Source organism: Leptonychotes weddellii, chromosome X (assembly GCF_054177405.1).
Source record: "Leptonychotes weddellii isolate Sample4059 chromosome X, ASM5417740v2, whole genome shotgun sequence".
NCBI classification, from domain to species: domain Eukaryota; kingdom Metazoa; phylum Chordata; class Mammalia; order Carnivora; family Phocidae; genus Leptonychotes; species Leptonychotes weddellii.
This window is the reverse complement of record NC_138385.1, coordinates 81,946,926-81,974,794: the sequence shown is the minus strand read 5'-3', so window position 1 is coordinate 81,974,794 and position 27,869 is coordinate 81,946,926. Positions and strand designations below refer to the sequence as shown.

At 34.7% G+C, this 27,869-nt stretch overlaps 1 protein-coding gene across 1 annotated transcript in view; it reads right to left on the bottom strand.

The window, feature by feature from the left end:
- The window catches only part of DMD (dystrophin), a 1,845,074-nt gene that overhangs the window by 1,152,295 nt on the left and 664,910 nt on the right, over positions 1 to 27,869 (bottom strand). Inside the window, exons 28-31 of the mRNA XM_081807964.1 lie at positions 22,746 to 22,905; positions 15,196 to 15,491; positions 14,763 to 14,891; positions 13,027 to 13,197 (exon numbers count right to left, since the gene is read on the bottom strand). Coding sequence (XP_081664090.1) covers positions 13,027 to 13,197; positions 14,763 to 14,891; positions 15,196 to 15,491; positions 22,746 to 22,905 — 756 coding nt within the window. The remainder of the gene's footprint in view (positions 1 to 13,026; positions 13,198 to 14,762; positions 14,892 to 15,195; positions 15,492 to 22,745; positions 22,906 to 27,869) is intronic.

Below are 27,869 nucleotides of genomic sequence, written 5' to 3'. Positions count from 1 at the left end.
ACATTGGAAATTAAATATATATTCAAAAGAGTAGGCAAGATTTAATTATCAAAGTTCAAACAGTTAATAAAATAAATATGCTATTGATCTTTACCCTGTATTCAATTTCTTTGCATTAAAACACTAAAAAATATTTTATACCTGATAGCTTCTGAAAACTCATAGATGACATATAGAAATCTTATTTTCTTACAGAGCTAAACATTTGCCCATTTGTAAAACCAATTCAGGAACGACCCCTGGTGTTTTATGCCAGGACCACGGCATGCATCAAGTCTGGTCCCCACCTACTGTTCCCCATCACATTCCCAGTCATAATCTTACTCTTTCTTTATTAAACAGCATCTCCTAGAGGACAATAAAGATAAGTGTTCAAGGAAAAACCAAATATCTACTCATGAAAAAGTGAATAATCAAATGATATTAACGAGAATGTGATTCGCACACACAACGCAAATAGACACTTATCTGTCAGGCACTTTTACACACACCAGAAAAGATTTATGGGCTCTTTTTTAAAAAGTGACTTATTTTCAGTATTATTTTTAAATCCTAATGAACATTTGCAATTTGAAATGTCATAGTTGGTTCTTGAACCAGTACAGAATGGGAGTATTGTAAATATGCTTAAGGGATGTTTCCACCGCTGTATTATAAACATACCTCTACACTTTTAAAACATATTTCTCAAAGTATTATAAATGCAAAAAGATGAACAACTTTTCGAATCATAACTAAACAATCTTAATTTGATACTATTTTGTGTTATTGAATTGTTCACATTTGCTAATATTTAATTAGAGCAACTGCATTGTTCTACATAATTATGTGAAAATACAACAATAGGTATTTTTAAAATAACTTTTATTGAGTGCTTGGGTGTCAAAATAACATGGGTCCATTTGCAGACATACTTATCTATTTTACTTCTCTAGCTCACCCTCTCTCCCCATAATCAAATACAGGGTGTAGTTTCAAAGGCTCAGAACTTGGGCCTCCAAGCATCTTTATCAATACTCCTTGCCTAATGCATTGTATTATCTTCCCAAATTTAACTATAACTTTCACAGTATCTCCCAGATATTCATCTTAAGCTGAATTTTTGAATTCAACATAGACTTTCCAATAGCCAGCTGATTTCTCACTTAGAGTTCAACATGTCTAGAAATGAGCTCATTATCTTTCCCCCCAAGATGCTTGCAACACCAACTTCCCTAGTTCTGTAAATAGAAGACCTTTTTTTTCCTCAGTCATCTAGGCTTAAAGTGTGAGTCATGTTATTTTTCAACACTTCACTCTAATATCTAATCAAATCAAATAATTGTGAATTCATTCACCATGATCTACTTGCTTTCTATTCCCAGAGATATCATCTCTTGTAGTCCTTACACAGGAGTTAAGACAATAACCTCCTTACCGGGGTATAATCTCCTTCTCACATGACCACTTCCATCCTGTGCACTGTGATCAGTTCAATATGTTCCAAAAACATGGCTTTCATTAAGTTATTTCTCTATTCAAGAAGTGTAAGTAGAATGAAGTCTAAACTCCAGCATGATAGTCAAGACTTCCCCTAATATTGCCCCAAGGACCTTTCTAGCCTTATTTAAGTGCTCTTAATATCAAGCTTTCTTACAGGCCTGTTGGTGAACTCTGGGTACTTCCCTACTTCTTGGCCCTTAGAATGTTTTTTTTTAATCTTCTGGTGAAGAGCCTATGCTCCTGCATGAGAATGCCAAGACTGAATCTGGGCTCCACCATTTAGTAGCTGGGGGACCTTGGACAAGTTATGTGTCCTCCTTGAGCTCCAGTTTCTTTATTTGTAACATGAAGATAAGAAGGATATCTACCTCATAGGGTTGTTATGAGGATCAAATGTAGTTAGAATGCTGTCTGAAACACAATAAATGCTCAATAAATATGGGTTATCATTTTCTCCCCAAATCCTATGTATCCATATGACATATGATAAATGCTCGACAAGTATTGACTCGGTCTCCTCTCAAAATCGTACCCATCCATTGACTCCGTTAAAAGATCCTCTTTTGAAAACATATGGTTTATGAAGGATAAAATAAATGCTGTTGACAGAGCATTTCTATTTTACCAAGGTAACTGACAAAATCATTAAATTCCAAAGGTGAGCATGGAGAAACTGAGACTCAGTTTGGTAACACTGTGCCATTCTGAACAACAAAACTTGTTGATTAATTAATCTGTATCAATGCAGAGGGTAGTTTCAAAGAAGATGCCAAAGGGCTTTGTATTTGTTCTGCTCTGTGCAGTATTTTCATCAGGAAATATCTGGAGACACAAAAAGCATGCAAAAAGACATGCAATGAGAAGGATGAGTTCCATGAACACCCCATGAAGGTAAGGTATTTATCAAGTCTTGTTCAACCTGGAGTCATTCTTGGTACATAGTAGGCACTCATAAATGAATATTGCCCGACAAACTAAGTAAATGAATGACTAATCATGGGGTAGTAGAATAAACATTTCAAGGAACTCTTGAATGGTCTAGAATTTTAAATAACCCAATTTTTGTTGTATAAAATTGAAAAGACCTGATTGGCCAAATGCTAGTAACAGTGATACCACAAAGTACAAAAACAATATAAGCAGATACAAATAGCTTTTAGGAAATACTACTACAAAATGATTTACTAATTAATCAAGCAAGATAATGCAAACTTAGATTTTTATTAGTAGTATATGTAGGGTCTGGATTTCCTGATCAAGGATTACTCTGCATTTGTTTAAGAGGCCATTATACAGATTAGGGATTTGAATTATTCTGTGTGGTTCCAAAGTGAATAACTTGAATCAATGGGTAGAAATTACTTGGAGCCTCAATTTTAGTTTAATACAGGAACAACTGATTAGTGCCATATTTTTTTTCTTTCTTAAAAGCACTAATTTTAAAGTAGTGAGTTTCCCATTGCTGAAAATATACAAGCAGAGGCAGAATGATGATGTATTAGGATATGTTAGGAATAAGACACTTTTCACATGAATACTTCCCTAAAATTTTATCATCTTATAGTGAATTCTCTTCTCTGAATTCAAAGGGTTTTGTCTGTAGCAATGCAGCTAAATAGAAATATAACACAAGTCATATATATAATTTTAAATATTCTAGATGCCATACTAAAAAGTAAAAAGAAACAGATGAAATTGTAATAATATATTTTATTTACCTAATTTCCCCAAATATCATATAAGCCTATAATTGAAATAAAATTAAGAAGATACTTTACATTCACTTTCTCCTATTAAGACTTCAAAAACCACTATGTATTTTACACATCTTAATTTGGAGTAGCCACATTTCAAATGCTCAACAGCGGTATGTGGTTCGTGGCTACCTTTTCAGACAGTACAGATCAGTAGTAATTATTATTATTATGACTTTGAAAAGAACAAATAGCTCATTATTAGTTTGAAATCTATCACAAGAGTAATGTCTTACTAATGAGAATTATGATGCTAATGTTTTAGTCAATAAATTTTAGTGGATTTAGACAATTCTTACAATGTCCATCTTATTCACTTGCATTCAGATATGTTCTCTGAGAGGAATTTTCTAGAAGCCTTCTGGGGATAGGAAAACTTATGGGAATGGGTTCCACATGATCTATCAGGAGTCTCTATTCCTCATTTAATGTGTACAGTACCCTACATTGTACTTCAGTATCTCTTACATATTTGAATGTAATGTTATTTCACTTTCAACATTTTATGCTTTGTCTCACCAGTAGATTTTTTAATCCCTGAAGTTCAGAATATATCTTATGTACTCTATTTTCCATAGCAAATATAACTTGTTTTTTTTTTTTTTTTTTGTATAGAAAAGGTACTTACTATACCAACTACTAGTTTTAGAACATCCAATATATTAATCGAATTAACCAGTGACCAATTTTGTGATGGAAATAACCATAAGTACTCAACCCGATTATTTTGGCTATACTATTGACCGGATCAGACCAGCCATTTGACATCTGTGTGATTAATACTCTGTTCAGATACAAGGAGTTGGGAAAATTTAGATGCTTCCTTAAGAGTTCACTGGTTTACCCTTAGGTCATAACAATTCTAATACGGCAGGCACTTCTCTAACCAATTTTTTTTATATATCAATACTTGGTCTTTGTTGTTTTGTAATTTAGAATTATTATACAAGTTTATCAAAGAAATGCATAATAAGCAAGCTTCCATAATTTAATAGCTTACTCGTGAGTCACCGAAGTTTAAAACATATAAAGTATATAATGCCTGTTTTTTAAACTCAGAATTATGATAAATTACTTAAAGATTGAAAGCAATGTGGATAAATCATCTTAATTATTATGTAAATTACTTCTATTGAATTCAAAGAAAATATATGACCACAGAAGAACTAGAATCACAACAAATTACACAAAGTTAGACAATGTATACAAGATAGGTTTAGAATACACAGAAAATAATCAAACAAAGATTATAATATGGTAGGGAAGAATATAAACCAGGCATAGGTTCTGCACAATTTAATTTTTTACTTACCTTTTCATCTTAACAGCTTTAACATGACTGTGTAGTCATACAAAATACAAATAAAGTAAAACATACGAAAGTTTAATAGACAGATAAATGGACACAAAAGAAAGAAGAGACAGAGAAACTGAGAAAGACAACACTTTGTTTTCCTTGATTTTTTAATGTTTCAGTTTGCTTAACAGCTATTAATTGTGCTTTGCTGTATGATTTAGGATTAATGAAATTTAAGGCTTTGTTAAAGTCTTAGCATTAAAGGTGACTTATATAACAAGTTAACAAACAATAACATACTGAAAAAGGTAAAATTAATTACAAATGGATTCACTGTAAATTGGAAGCATTCAAATTACTCAGATACACTTTATAATTTTTAAATTGTAACCTTACTTTTAGTTAAATATTACTTCTAACGTGCATAGATATACTAACATAATAATGACTGTGTTTACACAGACAGCAAAGTAAACATTTGTTCATATGGACTATGTACTCTCAATAATTGTGATAAATGGCCACTACATTCAAATTACACTAATATCTAAATTGCAAATAAATAATTTGAGTGCTATAGATTGGTTTAAAAATGCTTCAAATCAATCAGTCTCCTCTTTCCACTCTGCAGTTTTGAAAATTTATTTATTATTACAATGTCGGTATAAAAAATAAAATAATTCATGGAAACCAAAAGGAATAAAGTTTCAAGGACCAGTAATATCCTGTAATACAGAAAAGACATAGTACTGATATGATATGAAGCGTTATTTCAAATCCAAATATCTGGAGAGGAAAGAAAACTTACAAAGAAAAATACGCATATTAGAAAGACCTATCTAGAATGAAGATAATCACATAGTTTATAGATTCATTCACTCACTTATGTTAAATTCATAAGAGCAAACTCCAAAAAAACATGAGAAATTAAATTTAAGAAATTTAATTGACTCAGAAGACTGACATTATATTGGCTAGATTCTTTTACTAGTTAGCTAAGGTACTGGTTTATCTTTGATGCTTTGAGGATGAGAATGTGAAAATGAGGTAACTTCCCAACCTTGTGGAGTTAATTAAAGGATGTTACCCAGTACATCAGCTTTTGAATTGATGAGATTAATCTCATGGTCATACTTTTCAGAATTAGATAGAAAATATATTGATTGGTTAAGATATATTGGTGGTTCAAGAATCAGCCCACTGCCTGCTTCTTGTTAAATATAACTTGGAATATTTCTTTACCTCATGATTAAATGAGTTCAGAAGTAGCAGCTGAAATAGGAGAAGGAAGGATTGCACTGTAAAAATATATGAGGGAGACAAATGAATTAAAAGCAAAAATACAACACTTTGGACAACTGTGTGTTTTTTCTTTTCTCTTTTATTCCTTTTTTCTCCTTCCCTTTCTCCTTTCCTCTCTCATTTCTGCTTTTTTGTTCAATTCTTTTTGTTTTTAATACAAAGAAGTGCACTGAAATCATTGTTTTTTTTTAGGTGAAATTAGACATGTTTATATTAACATATAAACTGACAATAAATACCTGATAATATAAACAGAGGTAATAAAGTATGCCGGGTTTCAGCATGCTGGAGTAGACAAAGCAATGAACCAGGATTTGACATTTTTCTAACCACGCTAACTGTGAGAACATGGGCAACCCACTGGCTCTCATAGTCCCCTGTAAATATCTGAAAGTCCCTGGTCCAAGGAATGATTACTTTTGCATCCGATGATGACTGATCAGAGGAATAGTTTTCCTTCTTAAAGGATAACAATCAGGAATCACCAAATAGCTTTACGTATTTAAATGTCATGCTAATAAGACCCAGTTAGTTCTAGCAAATGACATTGCTCACCAAACTGGATTAACATTTACTTTGAAAACATTTTAAATGATTGTAAGAAGGATTTGTTACTAAATTTTCAACAGAATTAACCTTGATAAAGGGATAGCAAGCTACAAATGTGAGAAGTTGTTAATATAGGAATTCTGTTGCAAGGCTCATTTCTTATTTATTTCAGCGAAATAAAATTAGCAGGTATAGTATTACATGGCTTGGATATTAATTTGTTAATATTATTTGAGGATATTAACTGTAATTGTTACATTTTTAGTACCCTACAAATTATGCAATTCCTGTGGAATTTTACCAAAGTTTTTATTTATGTTTTCTGTTATAATTTCTTTGTAGAAAATTTTATTAAAAAGTGTGTATGTGTATGTGTACAATACACATGTATTACTATATATGTGTGTACACATACGAACACACACATATGCAAACAAGAATAACCATACCAATTAATGGGCCATGTTCTCTTCTATCCGAGGAGGTGTTAAATTAGAAAGAGACTACAAAGTGGAAAAAGATCAATATATTTGTATTGATAAAGTTGATTACTGAAGATTAGATATTACTTAAAATTTTCAAATCCAATAAATCTCATTTTGACATTCTAGGTCATATTTATAAGACGTATTATTTATTACCCACTAATGTTTAGGAAAGCCAAAACATTTGTCTAAACTATCGTTAATGTATTCATACATTACTTTTCACATATAAAGCCACTATTTAAGATAGATTAGACCCAACCATATAGGGTTTTTTTTCTTTCCCCTGATATATTCTATATTAAATGGGAAACTCACTGGCTTTCTCATAGCTGTGTGTGTGCGTGTGTGTGTGTTTGAAAAGTCTCTGATCCAAAGAACGATTACTTTTCCATCTGCTAACACTGATTGGAGGTTAAAAACTTGACACTGTAATTATAATAGCAACAAAACTATGAATATTTACACATATGATGCCAGACTGTCCAAATCTCATGTGATAATTACACTAAATACATATAGAGAAACTGCTTACATGAATTTTAAAAGCAATTTTAAGGCCCATTATGGAAATTAAAGGATACAGGGTATAAAATATCTACCGGCACATAACTCTTTTTTTTCTCAATAGCACATAAATCTTAATAAAGAATTGAAGACATAGAAAACAAGTTCACTTTTCTTTTGGTTGGTACCAATTGCAGGGCCAATAATTTAACATTTCAGCTCCATAGAAATGAAGACAATTTAAATAGGCAAATTATACATATAAGTTTTATAATATCTTGTAACAAAGTAATTACCTATATTAATAGGACATAGCTAGATAAAATCTGTTTAGTCAACATTATTTTGAAATTATTATAATGTGATAAATATATCTTGATGCATATTTTATTCTTGAAACTCATACGTAGACTTTCATACTCAATGAGTCTTGAATTCTGAGCCATTTTTCAGCTCACCATCTTTTTGGCCCTCGCATGTAATAATTTAAGTCTAGGTTAGTTCTTAATATCTGTAGACCACTGGTTCTCAAAGTGGATCCTAGATCATTAGCATCGATATCACCTAGAAACTTCTTAGACATGCAAATATCAGGCCACACTCAAGGCCTATTGAATGATAATCTCTGTGGGCAGTGGGGGCAGGCCATAGACAGCAATCTGTGTTTTAACAATTCCTCCAAGTACAGAAAGTTTTGAAAGTCACTGCTCTACACTATCGCTTCCTTTTCATTCCCAGAGATACCCCTTTATTTGAGGTACTCAGTGTTTCTCATCTAGACTATCACCATGGCTTCCTAATTGGTTTCCCTACTTCCTGTTATTATTCAGTTGAATTCTCTTCCCAACCACTATTGGACTAACCTTTCAACAGTGCACTGAAAACAAAACAAAACAAAATAAAGCAAAACAAAACAAAAAAACATTAAGAACTCCTCATTGCCTACTGAATTAAGCATAAACTATTTGTCTGGTTGTCATGACCTCTCCACACTGTGTCTAATCATCCTCTTCATTCTTATCATCCACAACTAAGCTTCACACTCCATGCTCTACATTTTGTAAGTAAACTGAATGTACTCTCCACTGAACACTCCATACACTTTGAGCTTTTTCATAGGTTATCCTGAATTGCTACCTCTTCTATGTTGCTAGAGTGGCTGGTAAATTCACTCAGCATACACTCATTCTTGGCCCAATATCCATGAACATACCTCGCTCCACAATTAAACAGTAAGCTCCTTGAATTCATCACACCTTAGCTAGCAATACAGGTACCACAGAACCAAACATTATGACCTGAAATACTACACTGTTGGTAAGCGATCATTCATATTGGTCCCTTTTCCCAACCATTCCTTCATTAATCCTTTAAGATCTACCTCAACTACCATCTCTCCCAAAACGCAGACTCCCCTCTCCAACTTGGCTTCTCAGAAGATGGAGAGGAGTAGAGCTGCCATAAGGAACAGCACTAAGTAGTCAGCTTATTTCTGCCCTCTATGCATCTGTTTCCTGTTATCTTCTTTTCCTGACAGTATCTTCCTCATCAGCACCCTGCTACACCACCATGTTCAGAAGCCCTAAAACCGGAAGAGTTGAGACATATTGCCTCCCCCCATTGATTTCATTGACTTTACCCAGGTTAGGAAGTTACCACTGATTCATTTCTATAATTCTGACCATCCCCATTAAAACTGCCATTTTCTCAAACTGATTTCATACAGATTAGGAGAAATTAAGCTTTCTCAAAGCAGTCAGATACTACTGATAAACCTAAATGAAATAGGAAGAGGTAGCATTTTATGTCATATTTGGGACAAGCAGAACTTCCTAGTATTTCTTATATTGGTCCACTTGATAATCTATAAGGCTGGTCCTTACAATGGAAATAGCAAAGACATCTTTTTGATCCCAGCCCATTTCCAGCAGAGGCCAGAAGGAGAAATCAGTCATTCCTCCATTTCTTTTTCCCATCAATTTCTGCTTCAATTCTCAAAATTTGGCCATTCAAAGCTAATATATAATACGATGGAAATAATTGTGGATATTAAGGATTTTTACCATTTTGTATTTATAAAGTAACATGTAGGTTTTTAAAACGTATGCTTTTACATATCTTAAGTCATTTGATCTTTTTTTCGCTTAACCAACTGAGCCACCCAGGCGCCCAAGTCATTCGATCTTTACCACAATCTTGAGGTGGCTCTGAGAGGTAAAGTGTCACATCCATGATCACATTCAAAGCAAGTTCTGTGGCTTGAAACTAAAAACTTTTTCCTTTCACCATGCTGTTCCTCATTAATGGTTAAAAGTTACCACTAGAGAGAGCTGCATCTGATGGACAAGTTCTCAACCAATCTAAACTGAGGACCACAGTGGCTACTGCCTTCCGGATTTTGTAATTTCTTGTCATGAACAGTCTTTGCAGAAGACATAAACTTTGTCTTCTTCACCAAACAATGAATCCAGGGATTGTCAGTGAATTTTCAGGGTAAAATTTTGCTCTACTCAAGTGCCCTTTCTCTTTGACCTTTAAAAGGATCCTGAAGTTAGTTCTTATACTGAGTCTCTTTTCTACCCATATATATTCCCAATCTACTTTAATTTATTTAATCACTGTAGATTTTCTCCAAGATTATTCTTTTAAGTAAAACCTGCCCATAAACTCAACCATAAGAAGGGCATACTCCACCCCAATCTTCCCATGCATAAGCTCTACTGTATTAGGAGCTTGACTTTGGGATCAAGTCACCCCTGAGAATAACAGCACTTCCAGAATTACCATACTCTGTAAACAAACACACATACAGGTCATTATTTTAAATTCCTTATTACATCAACAAAAGATCACTGGGCTGTCACAATTCAGAACTATTAAGAGCTAATCTAATTACTCCTAATTTTAGCTAATCTAACCCAGAGACTTTACACTATGTTCTATGGACATAAGTTGTATCTCTTGAACCCTACCACAGGAAGAAGAAAGATAAAAGGACAGAAATCACCCATCCACTAACCCTCCTGCTATCCATTTTATACATTCTGTTCTAAACAATAACCCTTGGGGGCTGGGGGTAGTGGTGGAATGCTTTCCTTTTAAGGATTACTAATCTAGTTTAACTCCTTTATCTTATAAACATTAAAATGGAATTTAAGAGAAACCACATGTTCTGCCTAATGCTGACAAAATTACGCCTCGGATTCCATCTTCCATGTCCACTGCTCTTCATATTATACTATGTGACTGCTGGAATTACCTCATTAATTAAACATCTCCATGAAGATGTACTAGTATTAAGCATGTCAGATGACTGCAATGACTATTTAAGTTTGTGTTCGTAAACAGATATTTTTTTTTTTTAAGATTTTATTTATTTATTTGAGAGAGAGAGAATGAGAGACAGAGAGCATGAGAGGGAGGAGGGTCAGAGGGAGAAGCAGACTCCCCGCCGAGCAGGGAGCCCGATGCGGGACTCGATCCTGGGACTCCAGGATCATGACCTGAGCCGAAGGCAGTCGCTTAACCAACTGAGCCACCCAGGCGCCCACGTAAACAGATATTTTTAAGTATCTTTTGCACCTGTGCATATTTCCACACTAGCACAATGCAATGAACAAATCAGCAAAATGTCAGATAAGCTTTATCTCCATGTTTTTGGTTTCATCATGATGACAGAGCATAATTATCTCTCAAAGCCCCCAAATGGGGTCACTATCACATCCAGTCATCTTTATTAATTTAGAGAAAAAGGAGTATTTTGAAAAGTGACAATGTGATTCTTTTGTTAATATATAATTGAAAATATTTATTTAAAATCTCTTATGCCTTTCTTCAGTAAGGAAAATAAAAGAAGTACAGCGAGTGGCTCACCTAATGAATGATGTATAGAAGTAACTGACAAATGTGTACAGAACATAGGATGAAAATTCACAAACTCCTCTTGGCCATGCTAAGTCTGGCAGCTTCCTATCATACAGGTTGAATTCTACTCATTTTTCAATATCTACAAGTCACAATCTTGTGACATAACTTGTCTCAATCTACTGTTGAAGGGATCAAGAAAACAATACCCTGTTTTCTCTGAAATATTTTCTAGCTTACTGATATATACAACAGGAAGAATACAAAACCTAGTAATGAAGTATTAGCATCCATTTCTTAAGATGACTGAAATAGCCTTTGGTTGTTTAGATATTACATACTCTAATGATAATCCCTAGAAGTAAAAACAATTGTCTTAAACAGCAGAGTAAATTCTTACAAAGGACAATTATGCTGTGAAAGTAAATTTTGGAGCCTTTCAGATATTTTCCAGGTGAGGACGGCTTCCTTAAAATAGTACATAAATGAGTATCACTAACTCGTTAACTTAAACATTACAAAGAAGAAGCAATGCATTAAGGTAAGCTAATACCTTTTTGCTTTGGGAAGGCGAGTTCTGAAGGATAACTATGTTTCATGGGTATAAAGTATTTAAAATTCAAATCACATTTCAGTATAGTTTAGAAACTCTTTTAAATATGTACCAGTACATATAACAGTGATACATTGGAATGCGTTAGAAAATATAGCAATTGTAAATCATGCTATTATTGGGTGTCCATATTTTTCAAAATAATTTTCAAGCATATTGTCCTATTGTTCCAGGGGTCAACACTTACCTGACATATTACATATTTTCTCACAAATATTTCAAAAATGATTTTCTCACTTAAGATTACTTATAGCAATTATCTGTATATGTAAATACATATATTTATTTTATATACATTTTTGTATTTGAAAGTATATTATATATATTGAAAAATGTGTCAATTGACATTTTATAAAATTGGGGGTAATTACCTTGCAACTTGACACTAACCCAAAAAAGTTGGATTTATATATTTTTATATATTTTTGCAAGCTACCTATTAGGTAAGATTTTGTCTTCATTAAATGTTACACAAATATAAAGGTTTATCATGCAAAAGTTCCATATCCCCTGGTTCTTCATTAAATTGAATATAAATAGACATATAAAATTACAAAATTAAGATATATAAGCTTTGCAATCATTTGTTTTCATGGCTTGAGCATGTCATTGTAGCCTAATGGGTTTCGTCACAGTAAGTATCGGCAGTTAGCAAGAGCAAGTTAAATATACACACATACACACATGTGCACAACCAATAAAGAGATACAAACACCCTAGATCATGCAGGAGATATACAAGGCCCAATTTTGGATATTTGATCCATATTACACACAAGCAATATTGTATTTGGCAAAATAAGTCAGTAGTGCTTTCCTTAGTTGGATGTCTTTTGTGCTTTGTTGTTGTTGGCCTGCAGCATGCTATTTGTTACTCTGCTGCAGGTTACCCCTGAAAGTACATATGGAAACCAGTACAGAATGCAGTTCTAGAATAGCTGTGGCATGAAAGGAAAAATGACAGAGAGAGAGAGACAGGGAGACTGGTGGGGGGTAGCGGGGAGAGATTGATCTCCCATGAGATTCAGTGGCAAAATTTCCTTATATACATTTTGGCCTTCATTTTCTTTTTGAAAACCTTGCTGTGGGGGTCTCTTGCCCCCTTCAGAGTACTGCGCAACCTTTGCAAGAGATCATTTATCACTAGTTTCCACCTTGGAGCAGATCTTCCTACCTTTCCAGTCTTAATTCTGTGAGAAATGGCTGCAAATCGATGGTTGAGCTCTGAGATTTTGGGCTCTACTACTTTCCTGCAGTGGTTGCCGCGGTTTGCCATCAGGTTTGCTGCTTGGTCACGCGTGGAATCCACCTTTGGGCGCATGTCATTCATTTCAGCCTTTAAACGCTATATTCCGTGAGCAAGAGACAGGGCTTGACGTTAGTAATTAAATGGAAGTTGAGAGAGAGCCAGAGAGTGAAAAAGAGAAAGAGAAAGAAAGAACGAGCACATGCAGAGGAATACAGAGGGAGGAAAAAAGCCAACTTCCATAAAATAGAGGAGACTGAGAATGTGTGCCATCTCAGGAAAATAGATCACCGTCCTTGTTTAAGTTGAGTCTAGGCTTATTTTTAGTCTGAGGAAGGATGAGGGATATTTTCCTGACTTCTCTATGTTGCCCACAACAATCATAATATTGAATATTTAGTCTTATTTTATCTTAACTCTACTCAATTTCATAGCTGTGGAGCAACCTTAATATATGCTCAGGAGGAAAGGTAGCTGAAGAACAATTTTCTATTCCTCCTGGGTACTTTTGAGTTCCTTTTTATTATATTGAGTGTCATGGGGGAAAAATGGATTTTCCAACAGATAAGGATTCTGTGTCACAGACAGAGGGAGTGAGGAAGGTTCTGCCTGACTCAAGGGGTCAGAGAGGGTATAAGTGAAACAACTCAGGTCCTATTATTTCAAAGGCCTTGAAGGAAATTCACCATAAGATGGCATTCCTTAACTACACATCAAAGGACAAGAGAAAGATAAGGTACACACAACAGAGTGAATATGTTTTGGGGATAGCCTGAAATACATCAACAGTTTTTCATTAAAAATAAACTATAATCTTGGGAAAAGAGTAATTTCATAAAAAAGAAACAAATGAATTGTTCAGACAGAAACTACAATTTTTGAGTGTTAAATAGGAACCCACTAGTTAATTACTATTATTTTGGCAAAACAAAATAAGGAATCATTAATTTAAATGAAATTTGTTAAAATTCAACTCTTCCTATTTAATTTTGAAACATGTTATCAAATGGAGATAACATAGCATCAATAAGATAAATTCACACATTATACCTCTCATATCCTTTTATAGGCACCACTTTTTTTTTTTTTAATGAAGATTAAGTTGCCTTTCAGAAAGATGACTCAGGACATCCTAATAATTGGTTTCAATACACAGAGAACAGAAAGCCATGTTTATTTTACATATAGTTAAAAATAAAAACATCCAGATTTATATAAGCTCAGTACTGTTACTAATTATGAAGATTTGGATATTGCATAGGCAAAATGTCCAGATGACTGGATTTCAGGTGTTTACTCAGATAGGCTGTGAATGATACTGGGAAACTGATCCTTATGTTAGATATAAGAACACAGTACTAAGTAGTCAAATGGGCAGGAATTTGCAAAATGACACCAAAATAAATCCTGGAATCCCTTTGTCATCAGAATTTGTTTTGTGTAATTAGGTGAGAGGTGGATATAGACAGATATCCAGATTACAAAACTCTTCAAAGTCATTAACTCCCATGTGAATTAAGAAAGTAGGGAGGGAAGGAAAATAGGAAGGGGGGGGAAGAAGGAAGAGAGGAAGAACTTTTTTCATTCTTATTAAGAACTCCTTGATGATCAACATAATTGGTGTGCAGTTAGAAAATTACTTTTCATAATATTTTATTTGCTACCTTAAGTATGTCTTCTTTTTGCTGAGGTTTCTTTTTCTCAGATTCATCCAAAAGTGCTTCAGCCTGAATGATCCAGTTTGTGATGTAATCCACATTCTGGTCAAAGTTTTCCATGTGTTTCCGGTATTCCTTAATTTTACAGAGATATACCATGATATAATATTGGTTAGATAATATTCTTAAAAGATTTTCCTACTTTCTATAATGTTAAAAGGCAAAAAAATTTAGTATCAGTCAAATCATACTTAGGTGTGATCTCCATGTAAAATACAGCAGAGACATGGCAAAATATTAAAATATAGTTACAGGTGTTAAGAGCCACCATTTATGTGAAGTTGAGGAATGTGCAGACATAAATGTCATTATTCAAAGCATACATAATTTCCTTCTCATAATGGAGAGGGGTTGAAAATCCTCTAGGCTCTTCTCTTACCAACAAAAGGTTTAACCACTCTTCAGCTCGGGAAGTGACAGCTATCCAGTTACTATTCAGAAGACTCAGTTTATCTTCCACCAAGGTCTCCTTCTTGCCCAAAACCGTTTTCAAGGCCTCTCCTAGCTCTGTGACACTCTTCAGGTGAACCTTCTGTTTCTCAATCTCTTTCTGAGTAGCCTGTGAAAAGGACAGTATTTGAGCTTTAGTCTTTAGATTTAATGCCTTTGAAATGGCTGTGAGTATGGCTACTATGTTAAGATTTTTCAATAATTTAAAACTTCCATATGTCTTTATGAATGATGAAAATCATACCATATACATTGTAGTTTCCTTACTGGGTATATATAAGCATATATGTATACAGAAACATGATGAATTTCTATTTATGATTGTTTACATTTAACATATAAACATACATATTGTTCATCTAAACATATTTATATTAATTTATAAATGTACTGGGTGAAGACAGACCTTAGAAACCTCATGCACAAATAAGCAACTGCTTTTAGAAAATTCAGCAATTAGTGTGCTCTTATATTTCTGCAGTAGAAAATTTCAGCATTTTGGTGCCACGTTTAAACCTATCTGGAATCTGGTGAAACATAAGGACTCTTTCTCATAATAATATTTTTTAAAGATTTTATTTCTTTATTTGACAAGAGAATGTGCACAAGCAGGGGGAGCAGGAGAGGCAGAGGGAGAAGCAGGCTCCCCACTGAGCAAGGAGCCTGATGCGGGACTCGATCCCAGGACCCCGAGATCATGACCTGAGCTGAAGGCAGATGCTTAACCAACTGAGCCACCCAGGTGCCCCTCTCATAATAATATTTTTTAAAAATAAATTTAAGTCCACTGGATTTTAAAGAAAAGGAGTTCTACTGGAAAACAATATACAGAATATCTTTTTAAAACCTGTAAGATAGTAATAACTGTCTTCTTGCCTAACAATTGTAACTACAATAATCTAGCAGCAGGTGTTTAGGATAATTTAAAAGCAGTGATGACCATAACTGGTGTCTTGAAATTTATACAATGACTAGAATGTGATGTAAAATTATCTGCCATTTTTACTGATGGCAAAGTTGCAGGAACTGCAGCTATTACTGGGGTTTGCTGCTCACATTCGTCATTGAAAAAAAAACACTTCATTTCAATTAGAGGTATGTGAAAATAAAGAGGTAATATGAAAACCCCTAAGAAAGCACCACCACTTTCTAAGACTTGATTTACAAAACTTGAAAACAAGCACATTTAATATTAGAAATTATGTAGAAAGTTGATAGAAAAAGTGATCCTGGTACAAATGTCTACAGTCAGCTCTACCCCTAGCCCTTTTCTGCTGATGTATCATGGCAGACCAGGTGACCATCTTACACTTCCCTGTCTCTGCCCTGATCCCTTTCTTGTCCTCACACAGTTGTGGGACATTTCACTAGGGAGTAAGCCAGACCAGATCCTCACGAGAAGTTTAACTGAAAGATACAGAGACTGTGATAACACACCAGCTAAGTCATTTAGAAATGGAAGAGATGTTTTCACCACAGCAAACCAAAGCCATAGTAAGACAAAATCACTGGGAACAGCAACAGTAAGAAAGAGGAGGGAACCCACCTGCAAAGAGGCAAATGAAACATGCACAGAGACTAAGAGAGGTGGTCCAAGTAATCGAGACGGAGAGCGTGGGTCTCTATGAGCCCAGCTTGTATCTCATCTTTAATTCCTAGATGCTCTATGGCTGTCTTGCCTTCACATCCTCAGGTCTGTTGTACTCAAAATCACTACATATACACATTTTGTTTTTGCCTTTCATATCACAAAAATAGGGGGAATAAATTTAGTAAAAAGACTGTATAAAGTAATTTGTGCACAAAGATACTGTTTCTCCTATCCCCAAATAATCTTTTGTATTTGTGTTTTTCTTTTCCAATAGAAAAATACCTGAAATTCAAGTAATTATTGCCAAATGCACTTATTGGCTACCGTGTAGAGGGTTAGCTGTAATGCAGGTGTCGTCTGTAATACCTGGGTGAACTTAGCCATTCATAGAAGGAACTCCTTCATGTAGCAATCATAAATGTTACTGAGCTCCTACTAAAGGCATCACTCTTGTAGCAATGACATAGGTGATTCTACTTAATGTCTTTAAGAAAATTAATGAGAAATGCCTCCTTTGCATGAAAATAGCCCCTCTGGAGTTTGACTTGTGTGTGGTCATGGGCTAGATTTTATCCCTTTCATTCCTTTCATCTGCATCCTTGTGTAGAACACAACCTTTACAACCGTATATGGTGGCCATTGTTCTAGGCACAATAAAATGACAGAGAAAGTCTCTGTCCTTATAAAACTTATACTCAAGATGTATTTGTCAAAGATATGGAAAGATAGGCAAATGAACATGCCCTCCTTCCTACATTCATTCCAGACTAGTGGCTTGTCACCAGAGATTATTTATTTGCAAAGATAACACCTCACAAAGTCGAATCTTACTTTGTATTTGGATTGGTAAAGACTATCTTAAAGATGACACTATGTTTTGGCTTTGATATAAAAAGTTGCATAAACAGACATTTGTCTTTTCTATGCCAGGAAATGCAATTAAGGACCATGGAAATTTCCAAATCTCAGAAGGGTTAGAAGTTTTGAATTTAGGAAATATTGTTGCAGAAAGTTCATGGATCACAACCAACTATTATGGATTAAACATCTGCCAAAATTCTATAGCTAATTTTCAAGAGAAAATGTTTAATGTCTAGGGATACTTCATTCCGTTAATGAAAAGAATAAAATAGGGAATGTAGATAATTTCTAGTGTCACTTTAGTTTCCCCAATATTATAGGATACAACTCAAAGACATGAAAGTTATTGTCATGATGAACATGAACTTGAAAAAAGCAGTAACTATCGTGGTGATAATAGCACCAAAAGTGATTCACTCTTTCCACTCTTAGTGTAAAAAACACCTAGAGTTAAATCTTCACATTTGGCATTCAAGAACAAACTGGTATTAAATAATTTGTATAAATTCTATTTTTCATTAGGAAAAATATTGTGCTCATTGAACAGATTTTTATTTTTCCTACAGAAGTATTTTTCCCTTAGTTTCAGGTGTATAACATTTATTTTAAATTAAAAGTATGACTTTAAAATATTATGATCTTAGACTTCAAAAAATATACTGATCTGACTTTCTGAAGATCTCAATAAAATATCAATTAGTGAATTTGCTTTTGGTGCTTAATATCCACTCTGTACTGTGCCATTCACTGCCAGAGATTAGAAAGGAGGTAGTCTTTGCATACCCTGCTTTAATTTTACCCACAGTGTAGCTGCAGAGAAAGGCTAAAGCACAATCAAGTAATTTGGCATCATACTAGAAAGAATGTAATTGTTTGACAAAGATGAGTCACGGCTGGGATGAGCATGAATGGCTTTAAGGGAGGAGTGATACTTGAAACTGAAGTTCACCATTAAGGATCGGATGGTTTGGATTGACTACAGACCAAGTGCCAAACAATCTAGAAAATATGAAGGTCAGAATCAAAAGCCACCAAAAGAAAAATATGGAGTACTTACTGGAAAATAAAAAGATAAATTTTATGATGTCAAGGAACTATTCCTTGGCTCTAATAGTTTCCCATACCATAAGAATGTCTATACTTGCTGATGTATTGAGAACTGAACTAATGAACTGAAATCCAGCTACTGTTTTGTCCATTCTTTCCATACCCTCACTCATGCCTCTCTAAGGGATGTAGTTTCTTAAGCGGTTGGTGAGATGGGGAGAAAGAGTTGATCAAACATGATACTTCCTTCTCTTAAAAAGCACCCAATCCAATCCAATCCTCAGCACGCATGCCTTCTTTGGCTACTGTGTTGGGTGAGGGATGGAGAAGGTTCTGAAGGGTCTACCCTAATGAATGGACAAGTTCAAATTCAGTGACTAAATTGATGAAGTCGTAACTCAACTTTTAGGGATTTTTTTTTTTCAATCTTGTGGTAATGTGACAGCTTCTAGGGTTGATTTTAAGGCTGAGTAAAAAACAAAATTATGCACATTCAGTTTTATTTTGACCTATGACATGGCCATAAGTCTAATTTTGGGAGTTTCACCAGCAGCTTAATGTGAACTACATGCTTGGCACCAGGGGTTTTTAATGACATAGAAAAAATATCAGCTAAGAGTACTACTCGGTTCAAATATTAACTGCCATAAAATCTAACATACTTTTACTGTCCATATGTTTAATTTGTAACATTTGATACCAGTTCCAGCATAGAGCAGAAATATTAAACACTAATTTCCATGATTTCAAAGACATAAATTTGTTGTCGACTTCTTCCTAGCCATAGAAATTTTCAAATCCTACTCCAATTTCCTTAGAATAAAAAAGGGGTGGCATAGGTTAACTTCTAATAAAGATACCCATGTGTTCAAGTGAAGGATGGAAAATACATTCTGATTCATTCTTCATATCTGAAAGTTAAATCACCCGAGTCTAATTTAAAATGGCATTAGGTTCAGGATTCACTCATCAGCTTATCAATTCATTTCACTGATGGGTTAGCAGGATGGGAAAACTCATTCTGTTGGTTTCTAATGATCACACCATCATGAGATGGAAACATTTTTGTTAACTTTATTTAAAGGTGAAATAGTAAAAAGTGTAAGATTAATTATCTGATCCCACAGAAACACATCCACAACTATTTTCTGACAGGAGCAGAGAAACATAGCCCACTTGGGCTTGACCTCTCACATTTTCAGAGGTCCAATGGCTTCCAAAAGTTTTCCTGGAATTTCCCAGTGACTTAGATTCTCAAGATAACTCCTCTGACTTACTATCATTCCCACTCCCCTCCCCCAACCTTCTTAATCTCTAAATGTCTCCTGTCCCATAGGTTCTATCGTCATTCAGTCTCACATTTAGTTAAAAAAAAAAAAAAAGTGCCACAATACCATTTCCATATATCTTCCTCCCTTTACTAAAATGCTACTGAATTCTTGTTTATTTTAGCTCTTTCTTAATCTCTTATGCAAGTTCCCTCTAATATGGATAAAGGGTTAACTAACACACCCAAAACGATGTTTTAAAATGTTCCCCTTCCCAAGTGGATTCTGCATTTTGTTAGTCCACATAATTATACCATTTCTGGTCATCAGGAATGGGAGAGAGTTCTTTCACCTCTAGGTACAAAATATAGTTATGGGAAAAGAATTTAAAAATTACATTATTGCTAATCTAAAATGCATTTCTCCCATATTAAGGTTTCTGAAATTGACATGACACTTAGAATTTGTATTTATGTTTAAGGTGGTGGTGTTTCTTTTGATCTACAACAGCTGTCATTAAATCAATGGTGTATCATACAATCTAATGTCTTAAATGTGATAAAATATGATATTAATTGTTTTTGCAGGTCCCTACATTTCTCTGTCATGGCTAGAGGTTTAGGACACATTTTATTATTAGGCTAATGTGACGGAATAATATAATGATAAATCAAAAAAGAACATAAAACATTAAATAGTGGATTTTATGGCAATGTGTATTGACTTTTTATTAATAATGTATTGTCTATTAAAGAAGAATTTCATGAAAGCAGAATGTGCAGAACAGAAATTATAGCTATAACTATAATGACAGTGAATAGTGACTCCAATGGCATTTAACAGATGTTCTATTTTCTAAGTAACAGCTGCTTGATGCATTCATTGTACCAAGTTAATGGTCTGCTAGTGTTATTTCACTTCACAGATAAATTACTATGCTTGCTTTAAAAAAAGATATGTAATTTTTCATGGGGATGATAGTGTAACAGACTTTAGATATAAGTAATAGTTCTCATGCTTTTATAGCTAAGAGGAGTGATGAGTTGAAGCAATTATCCAGATAATCTAGGACCAGAGGCCAGATCTCTTTCAACTGTGAAAGGTAATTGTTTAAAAAAAAAATACAGGACATGGTTGACTAAACTGAATGTAGACCTCGTAAGAGTACTTGTATTGCATTATCTGGTGGTTCTCAAACTTTGCTGAATTATTAGAGACACTGGCCACACTCAGGCCAATTAAATCATAATTTCTGGTGTAGGCTCCAGGCATTGATAGGCTTTTAAATTTTCCCAGGTGATTTCAATGTGCAGCCAATGCTGAGAACCAATTGGCAAACAAAATGATGCATTCTGTCACAAGATTTTATTGGGTGACTGTCATTAAATTTTAGGACTGAAGTGACAGCAGAAAGATAATTGAGGAAACTTATCACTGTTCTTCCTCATGTTGAATATTATAAAAATCTGTCCCTGAAATCAAAATGAAAATCACAATGACTTATTATATAAGTGGCTTTTTAGACATCAATTATTTTGCATTATTTAACACCCTGAATTGAATTCAACATTTGTGTGTATGTGTGATTCTTTCAGGCAACTCTCAGTATCCCAATGCTACTGTTAATAAAATCTAATGGTCAATTTATGAAAAATAGGAGATATGAACACTCCAAAAGCTGATGGATTTAAAGTATTAAAGAACTGAAATAATTTTTCCAGGGAATTATATTTGATCATTTTAATTTTTATATAACACTGTGAATATTAAAAGGGCTTTAATACAGCTGAATTATTTAAGTGGCTTTGAATTTTTGAATACTGAAACTAAATTGGGAATACATGAAATCTGCTAGTGGTTAAATCAGAAAATCATATGGATTAAATTTTGCTGAAGCTTACATTTTCCAAACATAATGATCATCAGAGATACAAACTTCTATTTAATCATATAACTATTTACTTTCCTACAGTTATTTTTTGTGCTCAATTCCTACGCTAAATAATTGAAGCCATAATGGGATATTGAGAATCAACTGACTTATATCCAACTAATCAAAGTGATTTTAAGACAAATGCACACAGGACTGTCATTTTATTATTTTCATGCAGACTTATTTAATCTGCACTTTAAATTTAGCCACTGTGTATATTTTTCTTATTGTGAATGACGAACAACTTTTTTGTCACTTTAGAATTAGATTACCTTAAAATTATAAGAAAATATGAATTCTAACAATAATTATAGTGGGAAAAAGCTAATGAAATCAAAGATAGCATTGGATTTTAGTTGTGGGTTTGCTGTGTGCCAGGACTTCTATTTTTGCATCTATAAAATGAGAGTATTTAATCAGATGATTGTTCATGTTTCCATTTGTTCTAAAACTTACCATAGTTTTCGAAGCACATCGGCGTTTTTCTCTTCTCTCAAAAAAATGTTTTGTCATTATGTTTTAATTGTCATCTCTTAAATTGCAATTTATTTTATTGAATGGATATTTACTGAGCATGCACTATGAGTCGTTATTATTTTATGTGCAGGGGAAACACCAGTGAACAAAACACATTTTTCCTTGTTCTCTTGGCAAGTGAAATTGTTAATGCCCATGCACTAGTTCAAGAAGATAGAAGCTGTCATGACAGCTCAGGGATCCTGTGCAGTGCTGGTCCTCAAACTCCCCAGGTGCTACTAATCTCTTCTAGTTTGCCTTACCATTTCCTTCCACTGTGTCTGTTTCTACTCTATAGACATCAGTGTTTCTGATCTCAACCTGGCAAACTCCTTTAACAGAGATTTGTAAGGTATGAAGAGGGACAACGTCTAATCCTGAAACTGTCACAAACATGACAGTTACAGTTTCCTCAAGCCATTTCTGTTGTCCAGACCATGCAGGTAGGAGTGATCCACACTTTCAAAATCTCTTTTTTTTTTTTTTTTTTGAGAGAGAGAGGGAGAGAGAGATTGAGCAGGGGGCAGGAAGGGGCAGAGGGAGAGAGAGAATCTTAAACAGGCTCCACATCCAGTGCAGAGCCCAACATGGGACTCAGTCTCACGACCCTGAGATCATGACCTGAGCCAAAATCAAGAGGCAGATGTTTAATCAACTGAGCCACCAAGGTGCCCCTCAAAATCTTAATATTAATTTTCCCCTCTTTATCACCACTTTAATGGAGGTAGACTGTTTGAACTTCAAAATACAGGGAAAGGGCTACTGAGCTTTAGGAATAACTTTTCAACTCCCATTATTAAACTTTTATCTCATTTCTGTTATTATTCTAAAATGTCTGCTTCCTGTTGACTTTAATTTTTTTTTTACCTTTTAAAACTTTAGACTACCTTTTAAATGTGTTCATTTTTTCCTCTGTAACTGAAGTCTGGAAGCATAAGTATATGGTGGGAGCTGACAGGACAGTTTTTCTTGCTTCCAGCTGTGTCTCCAGGTAATCAGCCTTGCCACCATCCTATCCTAGCTACTTCTGGAAGTTCTCTCATTCTTTCTCTTCTTGAGACCACCAAAAATCTGATTTGAGATACCTAAGAGATTCTCAGGTTTATAGTCTTCCCCAAGGAGATGGTACTTTTAAACATTTTGAAATGTTTCATATAGCACTCAGTATATTTTGGGAGAGCTATGTGTTCTAAAACCTATGAACATGTGACTATAGAATTTGGATCAGGAGTAAAACCTAAATGAGAGATTTTTGTTTTGGAAAGTTCATTTCTACAACATCATTGGCCTATCAAAAGGACCCTGGAGTGCCAAACTCCTGATACTCATTCATGAAGAAGACACGGAAAGTCCAGGGTCAGGCTCATGGAAGCATGCTGAGAGAAAAATGGCAACATAAACCTTTTTATTATGTTTATTATAAGAATATTAATCAAGGTACTATCTCATTTATGATCCTGTCTAATTTTTATTCTGTATCTAAATTTTAGAAAAACACTCTCATTAGCACATTAAAACTATTTTAATGATAGTTTTAATAATTTCAACACTTTGAATCTCAGAAGTATGTTTACTTCCATTTCAGTTATACAAGATGAATAAATAAATTCTAGAGATCTGCTGTACAACGTTTTGCCTATAGCTAACAATACAGTATTGTACACCTAAAAAATATTAACTGGCTAGGTCTCAAGTTAAGTGTTCTTAGCAGGGTAAAAAAAAAAAAATATGTTTACTTTTTATTTTGCCCAATAGGAAGCTTGGTGCCAAATTCTTTTTTAGATTTTATTTTATTTTTTTATTTTTTTAAAGATTTTATTTATTTTTTTGACAGAGAGAGACATAGCGAGAGCAGGAACACAAGCAGGGGGAGTGGGAGAGGGAGAAGCAGGCTTCCCGCAGAGCAGGGAGCCCGATGTGGGACTCGATCCCAGGACCCTGGGATCATGACCTGAGCCGAAGGCAGACGCTTAACGACTGAGCCACCCAGGTGCCCTAGATTTTATTTATTTAAATATTTGAGAGAGAGAGAGAACAAGTGCACACTGGGGGAGGAGCAGAGTGGAAGGGAGAGGGAGGGGTAAAGAATCTCAGGCAGACTCTGTGCTCAGCGTGGAGCCCAACGCAGAGCTTGATTTCATGACCCTGAGCTCATGACCATGAGATCATGACCTGAGCCAAAACCAGGAGCCAGACGCTTACCCTACTAAGCCACCCAGGCACCCCAGCTTGGTGCCAGATTTTGAGGCTTTAGTCTCCTCTGCCTATTCCGCTATCCACGGGATATTGTGGGTATATTTCTGTGCAAAGTTTCCTACTATAAATTTCCCTTTCTCCAGTTCTCTAATTTACTTGTGCTTGACCAGATGAATCATATGTATCTCTATAAGCTACTCTAAATAATTTTTTTCTGGAACTAGATACACAATAAATAAGTGTAATTAAAGTAGAAGTAAAGCTCAAAGGATTTAATTGTAGTCGATATATTTGAAAGTATGCTGTTTGAATAAACTAAAGGTTAAGTAAATACTTCATTAGTAACTAAATTTGATGTATAAGATTATTCTTATTTAGACATTCAAATATTTTATATATAAAGAAATACAATTTTTTAGATCTACATAACTGAAATTCAGTAGAAATAAATGAAACACTTTTAAAATAAATTGACTCTACATATTCAAATTTTCTCCAAGTCAAAAATACTTGGAATGATTGGCAAGTACATTCAATGCACTGCATTTAAATGAATACTCAATTTATTTTGAAGAAAAAATCTGACATTTATTCTTTAAAATAGCAGACAAGACTAACAGTTGGCGTCAAGTTCTCCGTCTACCAAGACAGCATGTGAAATGAGAATGTACTAAGGAATGATGGGGTTTCATGTATGAGTTTGATTTTTTCCTCTTAAAAAATTGTCATAAATGTGACTGCTTTAGATCTGTAGGTCACATGTTTTTATTATATGATTGTGAGTTTTGAAAAAGCTTTCAGCACCTTCCAAGTGATTTTATTAAACAAAGCATGTAATTTGGATGCAAATGTGTATACTTTTACTTGACCATTAAGGGGTCTTAGAGTATATTATTAGTAGCTTAGTGTTTCAAGAGATCCAGAAAAAGTGGTAAATTAATATATAAAAGAAATGCCACTTTTCCATGCTTTTTTCCTTTTGGATCTCAAATTAGTATTGTTCTTTGGTTTATGGAAAATACTTTCCAGATGGACTCAATAAGCTGACACATCTCCAGACCACTCAAGCCTTCTAATATGACAAGAATAATCTAGAAATGTTTGCCAAGCTAATTATATGATAGTATGATATTTTAATGATTCTATGGTGAAGTTAATGCAAAAATATCTCCTTAGGTGGCTTACTCAATGACCTTATGGGGACTGTGGAATTCAGAGTTCTTGTGTGGCATACTTTCATAGTTTCACCTCAGTCAGTTGTAAATTGTAGTCAGAATTTTTAAAATCCCCTTTACTTTTAGCTCTATTCCTTTGTGCACAATTACGGTAGCATTCCAAATTATATTTATAAAGCTACCCCACTGTTATGAGCTGAAATGAGTCCCCTCAACGTTCACATGATGAAGTCCTAACCCCAGGACTTTAGAATGTGACCAAATTTGGAGATAGGAAATTTAAAGAGGCAATTAAGTCAAATAAGGTCATCATGGTGGGTCCTAATCCAATATGGTTAGTGTCCTTATAACAAGAGAAATTTGGACACAGTCATGTACAAAGGGAAGATCATATAACACAGGAGAAGACAGCTATTCACAAGCCAACAAGAGAGGCCTCAGAACAAACCAACCCTGCCAAAACCTTGACCTCAGACTCACAGCCTCTAGAACAGGGAAAAAATAAATTTCTGCAGTTTAAGCTACCCATCTGTGGAATGCTGTTACAGCAGACCCAGCAAACTAATATACCCACTAAACTGGATATGAACAATCAGAGATATTTTTAAGGGGAGGGTGTTTTAAGGGGAGGGTGACTGAGAAGAAAGCCTAGATGATTTTCACACATCCTCTGCACGTACTACTACTTGCCCCCTGCACCTTTTACTATATTTCATCCTCAAACCATAAGGATTGTCTGGTCCTTCTTGTTTGTTTATGAGTACTTAATGGTAGAAACTGTCATCAGTAGGACATGGGTTTTTACAAAGAGAAACAGATGATGGAGGTCTTTCTCTACCCTTATTTTTTTTTAAGATTTTATTGATTGAGAGAGAGAGAGCACCAACAAAAGCGGGGGGAGGGAAAGAGGCAAAGGGAGAGAGAATCTTAAGCAGGCTCCAACCCCAGGGTGGAGCCCCACTCAGGGCTCCATCCCAGGACCCCGAGATCATGATTTGTGCCAAAACCAAGAGTCAGAGGCTCAACAGAGAGAGCCACTCAGAGGCCCCAGTATTTATCAACCTTTATCTTACGATGCAAAATGCAGGGGTGATACTGCCGTGGCCAAAACTGTTATGTGTCCCCCAGAATGTATTCTCTCTTTCTCAAACAAAATCTACTCAACATTTTAGCAGAATACATCATCCACCCAGTTAGGACCCATCTTTTGCCATCTTCCCTGGAAGCTAAATATCATCATGTGACTAACTTCTGGCAAGTGAAAGATGGGTAAAATAATGCACAGAGCTTTTATAACACATCTTTAAGAGAGAGCTGGTGTCCTCCACTTCCAGTTTTCCCTTCCTTTTGTGGGCTGGGAGGGAGGTATGGTGGTGAGCAAGTTTTACCATAAAAATACTAATACCCAGAGGACTGCAGAGCAATGAGATGAAAGGGACCTACCTCTTAGGAAAATTTCATGGAGCAAAACTACTCCCCCTATCCAAAACTATCTACCTTAAATGAGATAGAAATAAACTGCTATCTTCTTGGAGCCATGGTATTTTTTGCTTATTTCTTACAGCAGCCTAGCCTGCATCTAAGTATATGATTGCCATTGGTTCAAACCAAATTATCACACACAAAAAATATAATACTTGTTTGGGTAATAAGGAAAAAAAATAAGGCCACTTTAATTTTTAGCCTGTACCCTCTATACTTGCTACTAAAATAATCTCACAACATATATGATCTTGAGCTAAAAAATACAATTCAAAATCTTATCTCTACCAACAAATCTATTCTGAGAGGGAAGAAAAAGAAATCATTTACTACTATTTTTTTTTTAAAGATTTTATTTATTTATTTGACAGAGAGAGACACAGCGAGAGAGGGAACACAAGCAGGGGGAGTGGGAGAGGGAGAAGCAGGCTTCCCGCCGAGCAGGGAGCCCGATGCGGGGCTCGATCCCAGGACTCTGGGATCATGACCTGAGCTGAAGGCAGACGCTTAACCGACTGAGCCACCCAGGCGCCC